We start from the raw sequence: 12,928 nt of genomic DNA, 5'->3' as shown, positions 1-12,928 counted from the left end.
GGTGGCTCCCCCTGAAAGGCTTTAGGGCTCAGTGCAGGGAGCGGCTCCTGGGGAAGCGGGTGACTCACTGCTTCCAGCACAGCGGCTCTTCCTCAGCGCTGCAGGACGCCCACAGGGTAAGCCGGGTGGCGCTGCCTTGTCCATCCTCCCAGAAATGCAGGAAAGAAGCCCTGCCTTGTCTCCACTTGGGCTTCGTCTCCGGGGGCACGTGCACAAGCCCCCCACCCCCACCCCCAGGCCTCCTGGTCTTTGCTTCCCTTCCCTTCCCTCCCCCTCCCCCCCCACACCCCTGCCAGTGGCCACTAAAGGTGGATCCTCTTTCCGAGTCAGACTTTTCTGGGAAATCAAAGGGTAGCCCAGAGGTCAGAGGGCTGAGTGCTTCTCAGTGAGACCAACCTGCCGCTGAGGAGGGACTCCTCCCTGGGTCATCTGGAGCACTGCTTATTTCCTCCATGCCCCGGGAGAGGTTCTGGGTGCAGGGCTGTGATGGTTCCTCTGTGTCCCTCCTCTGCTTGAGTTTGTGTGAGAAGCTCACGAGGTAGGGGTGTCTGTCCCTGTTTGTAGGCGAGGACATGTAGGCACGGACACAGCTGTAGGACACTCCATTCGGTGGCAGACCACACGCTCTTCTCAGGGGCACACGGAACACTGTCTGGGACCGGGCGTGTGTCAGACCACGAAATATGGTTTATTCGGAATGTTCAGAACCATGTAGAGTGTGTCCTTCTGGCACAGTGGAATGAGGCTAGAAATCAGTTTATGAAAAGGAAACTTGGAAATTCACAAAAGGCAGAAATTAAAGAACGTGTTTCTTAGTAACCAGTCAAAGAAGAAGTTACAGGGGATGTTAGAAAATACTTTGTAAGGAACCAGAATAAAAAAGCAGCATACTAAACTCATAAGTACAGCAAAAGCAGCGCTCAGAGGGAAATTCATAGCTGAGAATGCCCGCACCAAAAACGGGGACGGACCCGAAGCCACAACTGCTTCAACAAGCTAGAAACAGAGAAGCAGACGAAGCAAAGCCAGAGCAAAGCCCAAGCGGGGAGACGATGAAGAGATGAGAGAGAGAAGTGGCAGAGGAGCCACAGACAGGAGTGAGCTTGGAAGAGACGGATGAGGCTGACAGGCTCGAGCTGGAGTGGCGAAGTACACACGAGAGACGCCTCTCGTTAGGGGCAGTGAGCGTAAATAAACATGAAGAGCACTGGCGGTGTAAATTTCTGTGGCCTTGGGTCAGGTGGTAATGGTTTCTTGAATACCAAGCAAAAACATACACAAATGTCTTTATGCAAAAGCAAAAAGAAAAAAAGTAAAATCATCTTCATTGAAATAAACTCGTCAAAGGGTACCGTCAAGAAACTGAAAAAAGTCAACCCGTGTAAGAAAGGAAATATTTGCCAAGTATCTGATAATGGTCTGGTATTTAGAATATATGAAGACTTTTCACAACTCAGTCATCAAGAGAACAATCTGATTAAAAACACGGGCAAAGTACTTGAATAGATATTTCTCCAAAGGAGGTAAATAAACGGCCCATAGGGACATGAAGAGGTGCTCAGTATCAGTAGTCATTAGGGCAATGGGGCCGAACCCCGGAGATGTCACCGCTCACCCTGGAAGGTGGCTCCTTGCAAACAGTGAGAAGCGGGTGTCGGCACAGAGGGGAGAGGCTGCACCCTTGTACTGGCGGGACGCAGAATGTGGTGCTGTGGGGCGGCCGGGACAGCTGTCTGCATAGCCACACACACAGTTGTCCGAGCTGGAGGCTGCCCAGCGTCCATGCAGGCTGAGTGGGTAGGTGAGCCGTGGTCCATCCACCAAGGAGGTGAAGCAGGGCCACATGGAGACGGTCGATGGATCTTGAAACCAAGATGCTCATTGAAGAAGCCAGTCAGAGAGGGCGCCGCGATGTAGGGGTCCTGGAAGACGGTGTCCCCAGTAAGCAGGCTGACAGTGGTTTGGGGGGCCTGGCTGGGCTGGTGGCGGGGAGGAGGGTGGAGGGGAGGAGGGTGGAGGGGAGGAGGGTGGAGGGTGGCTGCTGGTGGCGGGTGATGAAGAGCTTCTAGTCAGTGCTCATGCTGTTCTGTTGCTCAGGCGTGTCCGACTCTGCGACCCCACGGGCTGTAGCACGCCAGGCTCCTCTGTCCTCACTGTCTCCCGGAGCTTGTTCAGACTCGTGTCAGTTGAGTCGGTGATGCCATCCAACCATCTTGTCCCCTTCTCCTCCTGCCTTCAGTCTTTCCCAGCATCAGGGTCTTTTCCAGTGAGTCACTTCTTTGCATCAGGTGGCCAAAGTATTGGAGCTTCAGCATCAGTCCTTCCAATGAATGTTCAGGGTCCATTTCCCTTAGGGTGGACTGGTTGGATCTCCCTGCAGTCCAAGGGACTCTCAAGAGTCTTCTCCAGCACCACGGTTCACAAGCATCAATTCTTCGGTGCTCAGCTGTCTTTATGGTCCAACTCTCACATTGCAAATATACTAAAACTAATGAATTGTTCACATTAAAATGGTGTGATGGTAGATTTTACATAAATTTTGTAAAATTCTTCAAACAATGGTTTTGTAACATTGGTGCTTGAGAACCACGTGAGGCTCATTGAGAAGCTGCCCCCAAAGTAACTTGGCTGCTTCAGTGGGTGGGCGGCGGCTGGGGACCCTGGTGCGTGGCACAGCGGGTCCTCTGGCCCAACCGCCTGGGCATTGACGGCCAGTCTGAGCTCCTCTGGGAGGCCCTGGGCCACCCGCTGGGGCTCCCGGAGGCCCCTCCCCCTGCAAGCCAAGCTGTCAACCACCACTTCTGCCCGCAGCCTCCCACCTGAGCAGTGTGCTGTAAAATGGCCATTTCAGAGAAAGGGTCTTTCCGTCACAAGCTCTTAGTGTCTGATCCACGGGGCCTTGTTCACGATGGACCCAGGGCCATGCAGGGAGCCGGCGTGGGGACCACCGTGGTGGCAGGTCTCTGGCTGGGACGCAGGCACTTCATTGCTCTGTGGGCGGAGCAGGGCTGGGCCTGTGAGCCCCGGGGCGGCCCTGGCCTGTCCCTCCCGGGCCTGAAGCAGCAGGCAGAGGGGCTGAGGGTGCGCGCGGCCTGTGCTGTGATTGAGGCTTGGGTGAGGCCAGCACACTTCTGGAGGGTGGGGCAGCTGGCAGACCTGAGCAGCTCGTCCCAGGACGCCGGGTGCACCATGGAGCTGGTCGCCATGGCCTTCTTTTCTGCGTCGATGCAGATGCACAGGAGGCGCTCCCTTCGCTTTGACTGGTGGCCTGTGTAACAGGGACCCAAGGCTGTGAATGTGCGCCGGCGGCCCTGACCAGCGTGGGGTCCAGACACAGAGACTCACGGCTGGCCTCCGGGGACCGCGGCAGGCCGCAGAGTGTCCAGGGGGCGTGTGTGGAGCATGGGGGTGCTGGCCCCGCTGTGAGCCCTTGTCCCGTCTCCCTGGGGAGCAGCCTGCGCCTGCTGCCGGGCCCTGCGTGTGTGTTTCTGATGATGGCTTTGGCGGCCCCCCTATCACCTGGGGGCTGACGATAGGGAGCTGAAGGGGGCTGTGCAGATGTTCACAGGTGTGAGGTGCATTCTGGTGTCTTGCTCTCAGGGTGCCCCCTGGGGCGTGGGAGGGTGCGCTGGGCCTCTGCACCGTCTGCTGTCTATGGTGAGTCTAACCCACTCCCAGTGGACGGCCGTGTGGTATCAGCGCCCAGACGGCCATCCACACGCCCCCACCCCCCCGTCCCAGGCTGTGTTCCAGGGACACCGCAACCCCTAGAGTGTCTCTGGAGGGCTCTGCCTCCTGGCTCGTCACCGCGCCGGCTTGCATGGGGCCCCAGGGTCACTCCCGGGCCTCAGGATCCCGGGCTCCTCCTTGGCACCTGGCGGTGGCTCCACGCTGGAGGTCCCCGCGGCGGATGAGGCTCCTTCTTTCCTCCAGGAGTTTCAGGAAATTCAATAAGTGTTCACAATCACGCCAGACCTTCGTTTTTCTCCGCCTTCTATTCACACGCTTCCAGGCTTGTTCTCTGAATTGTCGACTGGCAATTGTCACCCGGCGTCTCCTGAATATTGTTGAATTATCGCAGACTCTCAGTTTCTCCCTGCCCACCCTGCCCAGCACCGCTCACTCAAGACGCCCTGCTGGGTATAGCATCATGAACGAAAATGGAATCCCAGAGGATGTCCCTGAAGTGATTTTCCCCATGTTGCTCTGCAGGGGGAGCTAGACCTTGGCCGGGGGGAGTCCTGGTGGAGTCACTCAGCGGTGAGCGGGTCTGCTGACCCAGACCCTGGTGGGCCGCCCACTGCTGACCCAGACCCTGGTGGGCCGCCCACTGCTGACCCAGACCCTGGTGGGCCGCCCACTCCTGACCCTGACCCTGGTGGGCCTCGCACTCCTGACCCTGACCCTGGTGGGCTGCCCACTGCTGATCCTGACCCTGGGGACCCACCCACTCCTGACCCTGACGGCCCACCCATTGCTGACCCGGACCCTGGTGGGCCGCCCAGTGCTGACCCGGACCCTGGGGACCCACCCACTGCTGACCCGGACCCTGGTGGGCCGCCCACTGCTGACCCAGACCCTGGGGACCCACCCACTGCTGACCTGGACCCTGGTGGGCCGCCCACTGCTGACCCAGACCCTGGGGACCCACCCATTGCTGACCCGGACCCTGGTGAGCCGCCCACTGCTGACCCGGACCCTGGTGGGCCACCCACTCCTGACCCTGACCCTGGTGGGCCACCCACTGCTGACCCTGACCCTGGGGACCCACCCACTCATGACCCTGACCCTGGTGGCCCACCCACTGCTGACCCGGACCCTGGTGGGCCACCCACTCCTGACCCTGATGGGCTACCCATTGCTGACCCTGACCCTGGGGACCCACCCACTCCTGACTCTGACCTTGGGGCCCACCCACCCACTGCTGAGCCTCACCCTGACCCCACACTGTGCTGTCCCAGGTCCAGGCCCCCTGGGGGCCCCTGGCAGCCCGTTGCCTCGTGTGGGTGGGTGGGCTCCGCCCTCCGCTGGGGTCTGTAGGTTCTCCTGTTGCCCTTTCTTGAGCCCCGTGTGGTGTCTTCCTCTTACCGTAAACTGGTCATCTCGGCAGGCAAGCTCCCCTTGCCACCACACCTGCTTGCACTCTGTGCCCTTCAGACGTGGAGCTCGCCCTGGGCTGCTGGGTGACACCTCTTCCGGGGGCACCCCGGGCCTTGGCTGGGACTCGCTGCCTTCCCGCTCGTGGGGCCACAGCCTTCCTTGTCATGGGATAAAGCGTGGGGCATTCCTGCAGCCCTGCAGCAGGACACGGGGCGCCCCAAGGCTGCGTGTAAGGCGATCGCAAGGATTACGCGGAAGGTTGGAAGCAGAGTGCCTGCTGTGTGTCAGGGAGTCCGTCAGTCTCTGAACAAAGTGCATTTCTTCTGAGGAATCTTGAGGGGGGAACAGTGTCCCTGGGTCCCCATCCTGCACTCGTGGGTGGTGGGGATGGGGCTGACCCCCCAGGGCCCTGCAGCCCCAGCTGCCTCCACCCAGATCCACTTGCCACATTTCTCCCTGGCCCCAGGCATCTGCAAGGTGAGGTCAGGAGTCCTGCCCCCAGGCGTGGTCTTGGGGGCTCTTTGCCCCCATCCTGTGGGTGAGCGGAGGGTGTTCCCGCTTCCCTGACAGGGCCTCCCGTGTCTTCATCAGCTCTTAGAGGGCAAGAGGAACAAACTGAGCAGCCCTGGCCTTTCTCCAGGCATGTGTCAGCCCCCCAGACCCTGGCCTGGGGAGGGATGCAGGATTGGCAAGTGAGCAGCTCTGTGGACACAGCAGGGCTGGGTGGGCGCCTCCCTGAGAGCACTGAGGGAGGACCTGGTCGCTTTTAAATTTCAATTTCTCCTGCCCTCTCGTCCTTCCAGCACGGGGGGTTGCCCCAGAGGGGCTGATCAGGCAGCGACTAGAGGGCGTGTGGCCGTGCCTGTTCCTCCCCTGGGACCCCGCGGGCCGCGTGCTGCATGCCTGGTGAATGCGGTGGACGCCAGCCTCCCGGGAAGGCTCCTGGCCGGCGGGTTGTCAGGACAGCAGCGTCTGTGGGAGAATGAACGGGTGTACCGGGCTGTGTTGCCCAGGTGGCGCCCAGGCAGCTGGAAGGAGTGTCGTGGGTTCGGGGTCAGTTGCAGGCCTGGAGGGCGCTGCTGGCGCCGGTCTGCAGGCTGGAGCCTCGAGTCAGAGGGGCTGCTGGGGTCCTCCGGCGACTCGGGGGCAGACAGGGGGAGACGGTGCTGTCTCAGTTTCGCCGTTGGCCTGAGCTCACAGGTGCCCTCGGAGCCCGCAGCCTGGTCCTGCCCTCTGACCACCTGCCCCGGCGGGACGGCAGGGAGGCGCTGGGCCTCCCAGCCCTGTGCCCCCCTGGCCTGGCTGTCGTCCTCAGGCAGCTGTGCTCTACCCCTCCCCTCTCGGTCCTGTTTCTGCTGGGTCCCGGTGTTTATCCCATCTCCTGTGCTGGGCCGTGAGCTCCCTGAGGACAGGAGGTGTGACATAAAATCCTTTTTCTCTCTGTCATTTTTAAATTTTTGCAGCACTCGCCTCGAGGCTGGGTGCGCAGGGTGCTCAGTGAGCAGAGGCCTGAGCCCGCGCCGACTGCACCCCCGGGACAGCGCACCCGAGAGCTCGGGTCCCCCCTGCATGCCCAAGGCAGGGTCACCTCATTACCTGGCCACCATCTCCTCCGGGGGTGCTCCTGAGAGCCGAGCGCGAGGGTCCGGGCAGCTGCTCTAGAGGCTCTGAGGGCCACCGCCGCATCTGCCCTGTGCCCCTGTTGTCCAGCGGGGGTGCACCAAGCCAGCCTCGGGCCCCCTCCCCGGAATTTAGAGCTGTCCCACCCCTGTGGTTACAGGCTGGTAACGGATCGGCTAAATTGAGTTTTATTCATTACGTTTGGGCTTGGATTGAAATTGCAGAGGGTAATTTTCCTTCTCACATTTCAAGGTCAGATGAGAGTATTTGCTGTGTGGCCTCTGTTTATCTGGCAATGCAGATTGAGTCTGGAGGTTCGGGTTGATGAGGTGTTGGGAGCGGTGGCCTGGCGGCGGGCCCCTCAGCCTGCCCCTCGCCGGCCCTTTGACCGCCTCGTTCTCTGGTTCTGTTTCCACTGTTTGGATTTTTTAAATTTTTTTCTGAGAAATGTGTGCTGACCTTTGGAGGCATTTAAGGATTGGAGTTAGATGCTGTACGTGAAGACAGCTGTGTGCCACCGGCCTGAGCATCCTCGGCTCCCCTCCCAGGCGGCCCTTCTTGAGTCCAAGCAGGACCCGGGCTGGAGGGGCACCTGCCTCCTGCCCTTGACTCCCCACACACGCCAGTGCTGCCCCCGGGTGAGACTCGGGGTGCCCTGAGCTCAGCCCCGCGGGCCCGGCTGGCCGGGCATCTGGCTGGGTGGGCTCTGGAGGCTCCTCTGTAGGGGAGGTGGGGCCCCCTGCTGGGCCCCCAGAAGCCGCTTTGGTTTCCCCTCCTGTGTGTGTGCTGCCCCCGGGGCACAGCCAGACACCGCGTGGGCAGGAGCCCCTGTGGGGGGCACCCCCGTCCTCTGGGACGGCGTTCCCGAAACCAGCGCTGGGCTCTGTCTCACCAGCCGCCCCTGCCCTGTCAGGCTGCCACGCGGCTCCTGGCCAGGCCGGTGGACGCGGGCATGCCTCCCTGAGTCCGGACCGAGCTGGCCCTGTTCTTGGACTGGGCTGTCCTGCAAATGCAGCCACGGGGCAGTCACGGGCCTCGCTGTGTGACGGGTGTCATGTCCTTGTGACGATGAGCTTTGTCTCCAGGTGGGTTTGTGTGTTTGGTCGGGAAGGGGGACGCTGAGCAGGCAGCGGTGGGGAGGGGCGGCCTGGCCCAGGGCTGCGGGTGCGGACGGCGCGCCGGGCCCAGCCTGCTGTCCGGCCTATGGTAGGGACAGGTGTCGGGGGTGGGGCCTGCAGGCTGTCCACGATGCTCCTCTGGGCCGCTGGGGCCGGAAGCACACGGCCTCGGGGTCGGCTCTGCCCTTCCTCCCGTGAGTACCCCCCGCACCTGGCTCCCTCCTGGTTCCGCTGTCCACTGTTGATCCTCTGGGCCACGGCTTCCAGCAGTGAACCCTGAGTCTCAGCAGTGAGGAAGTCCCTGTTGTGTGGGGGCCTCCAGCGGTGCAATGCCCCCTGGTTCCCTCCCCGGGGGAGGCAGCAGAAGCTGAAGCCCCTCTGGCTGGAGGCCGGCCGCTCCCTAAGCTGTCCTGCTGTCCTCACAACTCTGAGAGCTTCTCCCCGGATCTGACCGCCTGCACGCTCGTGCCCCTGCCCGCCCACTCCCCAGCTGGGGGTCCCGGGGGCCGCCGTGCCCTGGGCCACTCACCGCATGTAAACATACACGCACGCACACACGTGGGGCGCTGCCCCCCGAGGCGCGTGCACCCCCCACACACCATGCACCCGGGGCTCCCTCTGTGGGTCTCATGCCTGCCGGCTTCTCCCATCGCGCCTGCCGCCTCGGGGCATCCTGGTGGCCCTGCCGTTCAAGCTGCTGGCGACCTTGCTGACCTCCTTTGGGTTCGTGTGCATGGCTCGCTTGTGTCCCCGAGTCCTGCTGGGTCCTGCCCGCCAGCTGCACCCCACGTGGGGTCAGCCCGCTCTCCTCCCTTGTCTGCCTCTGGGACCTCGGCTCCGCCCCGCGCTCTCCACTGCCTTCCCTTCGCTGTGCACAGGCAGCCTTGGAGGGTTTCCAGCTTCTGAGGATTCCCTGAGGAGCTGTGGTGGCCCTGAGCTGCATGGTCGTCCTTGGGCGGCTCTGCGGCTGGCCTGCAGCCCTGTCCTTACTGACGGACACACGGCCGCCTGCCTGTCCCCCAGTGTCCCGGGCCGCACGGGCACCGCGCTGGAGCGGCTGGCGGCGGGCCTGTGTCCTGGTCGGCAGAGGTGCACTGCGCCCTGCCAGGTCCCCGTGGTGGGACGGAGGCGCTGGGGAGCGCGTGTCAGCCAGGTCTACTCTCTGCTCCTCAGAGCCCGAGGCAAGGACGCACTGAGGATTCTGAGCATCTGGAGACGGTCACCGACAGTGACCTGTTTGCTGCCACGTGACCACCAGGCACCTGTGCACCTGAGCTGTGTCTGCCTGCAGGCCTCGGCAGGCGCCTGCTGCCTGGGGAACGGTCTCGGGTAGTCGTCACAAATCAAACAGCCTCGTCCCGCCGTCCCAGCAAGTGTCTGGACCATGTTACTGCCCAGAGGGATCACGCACTTCAGGGCTGTTCTTGGTGGAACTCAGGTCCAGCCACAGGCACACCATTTCCGCCCTCTGAGCTGACCTGCCAGGCGGGCCAGGGTGCGAAGCCACTGCCCCAGACGCAGCTCAGAGCAGGGCTCCGACAGGGCCAGTGTCCTTCCCGGGTGGGCTGCCCCGCCCTGCCCTCCTGCCTCCCAGTGGTGCTGCGCGGGTGCGTGTACCGGCCCTGGAGGCTGGAGCTGCAGGAGGAGGACGTGGAGGGCGGGGTGTGGACGAAGGGCTGGCCCCCCGCCACCCGGAGAAGGGCTCGGTGGCTCCTGCAGCCTCACAGCGAGTGGCACCCTTCACTGCTCCTTGAAGACAGGCCTCCCTGCGCAGCGTGTTCTGATGGTGTGACACTGGCCTGTGCGGCCCCACCTGCAGAGCAGGCTCTCACACTCAGGTCTTACCTCCTCCTGCAGACGCCGGCTCTGAAAGGCGTCAATGGATGGACATGCCGGCTGGCCACTCCTCTGAGAACTGAGGGCTTCGCTTTGAGCTCCCAGGGGTTCATGAAAATGCCACCGACCTCAGGGTTCAGCGTGAGCACAGAGTTAGAAGTTTAATTTTTTATGAGTTTTCTCCTCTGCTTGAGCAGAAGGGCCACGAGGGAATGAGAGAAGGTTCCAGCGGAGAGGAGGGACTGTGGGCCCAATGATCAGATGCCTGTGTCCCGCCCAGAGGTGCTGGCGGGCCGCGCGTCGACTGTAGGAGGCCCGCTCTGCCGAGGCCGCTCCAGGAGAGGGCACTGCCTGTGGGCAGGCGGGGCAGGCTGACCTGGGGCTTTACGGGGTGAGAACGTGGAAATGTCAGGAAAGCACGCTCCTGGGGGAAACGGCGCGTTTGTGGCTCCTGCACCACCGCCCTCCTCCCCAGCCTCCTCCTCCAGCTCTGCCAGGAGGTGGAGGAGACGCTGGGGGGAGGGAGCCACACTCCTCGGGCAGGAGGCCCGCCGGCCCTTCTCTGAAGAGGGCCCCCCTGCTCCCCCTCGTGCTTGGGGTGTGGAGCGGCACAGCCCCGCCCTCAGCCTGCTCGGACAGGGAACCCGAGCTCCTCTGTTTAAATCATGAGCAGAGCAGTGATTCCAGCGCTCTGAACGTCCCCACCTGAAGCCAGCGACTCCAGAGTCGATTTCACAGTCCTGATTATTCACTCGGCCTGTGAATAGTTCCAGATTGAACTGGAACTCAAAATAGCCTGTTAGCAAGTCTGTTCCGAATGAATATTTATACACTTGTCTCTTAATATCATTTTATGCTTTCAGTTACGCGTCACCTCGAGGTGGCAGGTGCTGTTGGCCAGCTGTGCAGTGGGGTGGGGGGCTCAATCTTATGGTGAGGCTTTCTGGCGGGGCTGCCCAGGGTCAGGCGGCAGGGCAGGCACGGGACCCTTGGGGGAGAACGTCCCAGCTCCCACAGGCGCTGAGCCCCGTTCAGGTAGCCCAGACCAGGAGTTCTCTTACAGCGTTCTCTAAATGTGTGTTTCACGTTTACTTTCCAATTAGCTGTTTAAAGAATTGCAGTAAATTATAATAAAAAAACACATACTTGAAACAGGAAAAGTTAGTATGATGGAGACCTCCTCTAAAGAAAGCATTGCCTACCATCCCTGTGGATTAAGGTTTTCTTGAAAATCGTGTAATCGAGGCAAAACAATAATTGGACGCCAGGAATGATGCAGGTGTCCTCTGTCGGCCTCAGCTCCAGCTGCTGACGTTTGCAGAGTCATCTTGGTGTAGTCACTGGGCCTCAGCCCAGGTAAATGTTACCAGTCGCAGCTTATGACGTGACCCTGATAAAATCTCCAAAGGAAAGAACAGGGACTTCTCTGGTGGTTCAGTGGTTAAGACTCCATGCCTGTGGTGCGAAGCCTGTGGGTTTGATCCCTGGTCGGGGAAGTTAGCCCCCCATGCCGCATGGCGTGGCTAAAAAATAAAGAAAGCAGGAGGAGAATATTAGAGGTTCTTTTCTCTACTTGGAATAGCGTGAGCATGCTGTCTGGCGTCCAGCCTTCACGGTGCTCCCACCCCACCCAGCGCCGCTGGGGCTGGCTCCTCCCTGCCGCGTGGTATCGTGCCTCCCGGGAGCTCTCCTGGTGTCTGTCCCCTCACAAAGCACGGTGTCTGTGTGTGGGCACCTCTGATGTAGGTGGGACGGGACAGGGCTCTGAAAGTCCGTGTGGGAACAGGCCGGGGCAGAGGATGGTCCCGCAGGCTGTGAAGGGTGGGGGGCATTTTGAGGGGAGTGCTGGGCTTCCGGCCCGTGGCCGTCCAGCCTGGTCTGTGGTTGGGGGCAGCTTGGGGCCCCCAAGTCCGCCCCGCTGGAGCTCTGCATGGTCCGGGGGTGGGAAGGGCCCCCGTGGGCCTGTGGGAAGTACTCCGGGCTGGCCTGGCTCCTTCAGAGGCGCCTCCGAGCCTGTGGCCAGCGATCTTCCCCACTGCGCATGATGCATTCTGGGGTCACCCTGGGCCCCGTTTGAATCTGGAGTCTCCTGAAAGGCTCCGAGTGGCTGTTCAGAAGCGGGTTGGCTGGGCGCGCGTGCAGCTCTGTCTCGGGGCTGAGTGACACGTGGGCGCTAGGCCTGACCCCTCTGCCCTTCTGCCCCTGCAGCGCCCGGGAGCTGGAGAAGGCCCGGCTGCAGCTCCAGGACGAGGTCCGCCAGCTTGGCGGCCAGCTGCTGGAGGAGAGGAAGCGGCGCGAGACGCACGAGGCCCTGGCACGGCGGCTGCAGAAGCGAGTCCTGCTGCTGACGAAGGTGCGATGGCCCCGGCCCCCCCCCCCCCCCCCCGCATCCTCCCTCCCAGGCCCGCGGCTCAGGCCCCCTGCGTCTTCAGCCCCAGGCCAGCAGATCCCCGGCCGGCCCCCGTGTCCACGCGCAGTCGTCCCTCCAGGCCCACGCTGGCCTCGTCTCTGCCACGCTGTGCACTCAGCCCCCAGCAACGTGTCTCGCTGCTGGAGCGCTTAGCCGCCTGCGGAGCCGCCTGGGAGCCACGGCTCAGGGTGGGCCAGCTCCCCTGTCCCTAGGAGGGCGTCTTGGCTGTGTGGCTGCCTTGTCTTCACCCTGCCTCTCCAGGAGGCTCAGAGATGCTGACCTGGAATCCCCGCTGCGTCTCTCCTCCTCCTGAGGGCCTCGCCTGCTGACCGGGGGTCGGGTGTCAGCCCTGAGTCCCTGGCTCCTTACACGGGTCGGCCTCCCTCTGGCCCTGGGCAGGCCCAGCCTCTCCTTCCTTCTGAGCCCAATGAGCAGAGGCTGGCGTGCACTGTGCCCCCGGCTCTGGTTGTGGGCCGGGGTCTCCAACTGTGCTGAGCCCGGGGCTTCTGAAGTCTGCCTCGATAAGCAGAGCTCGCTGGAGCGTGAATTAAGGTTTTTGTGTGAGAGAGAGTAATTTAAGACGTTGTCGTGGATGCTGAGATTTCAGAAGACGAGGCAGGAAAAAGCCAGAACCTGTCCCGAGATGCTCTCGTGGGGGGCGGGTGGGGCCGTCCAGCTGCTGGCAGGCTGATGCTGAGGGGCTAGGCAGGCCCCCACCTGGGAGGGGGCAGTTCTCCCGGGACGCACCAGGAGTGGCAGTATGTGTAACAACTGTGTGTTCTTGGCGGTTTGATAAAGACCCGGGGCCTCCTGGTCGTGGGTCTGCGGGAGGAAGCCTGCCGTC

At 62.1% G+C, this 12,928-nt stretch overlaps 1 protein-coding gene across 4 annotated transcripts in view; it reads left to right on the top strand.

Moving 5' to 3' along the window:
- MAD1L1 (mitotic arrest deficient 1 like 1) overlaps nt 1-12,928 on the top strand; it is a 233,454-nt gene that overhangs the window by 92,347 nt on the left and 128,179 nt on the right. For all 4 annotated transcript variants that reach the window (XM_088833067.1, XM_055410437.2, XM_055410436.2 and 1 more), the window contains one exon: nt 11,883-12,027. In XM_088833067.1, coding sequence (XP_088689193.1) covers nt 11,883-12,027 — 145 coding nt within the window. The remainder of the gene's footprint in view (nt 1-11,882; nt 12,028-12,928) is intronic.

This window comes from Moschus berezovskii, chromosome 27, assembly GCF_049115385.1.
Source record: "Moschus berezovskii isolate FMDL1 chromosome 27, NW_MosBer_1.0, whole genome shotgun sequence".
Classification (NCBI taxonomy): Eukaryota; Metazoa; Chordata; class Mammalia; order Artiodactyla; family Moschidae; genus Moschus; species Moschus berezovskii.
Note: the sequence above shows the minus strand (reverse complement) of the source record. Positions and strands in the feature narration are given on the sequence as shown.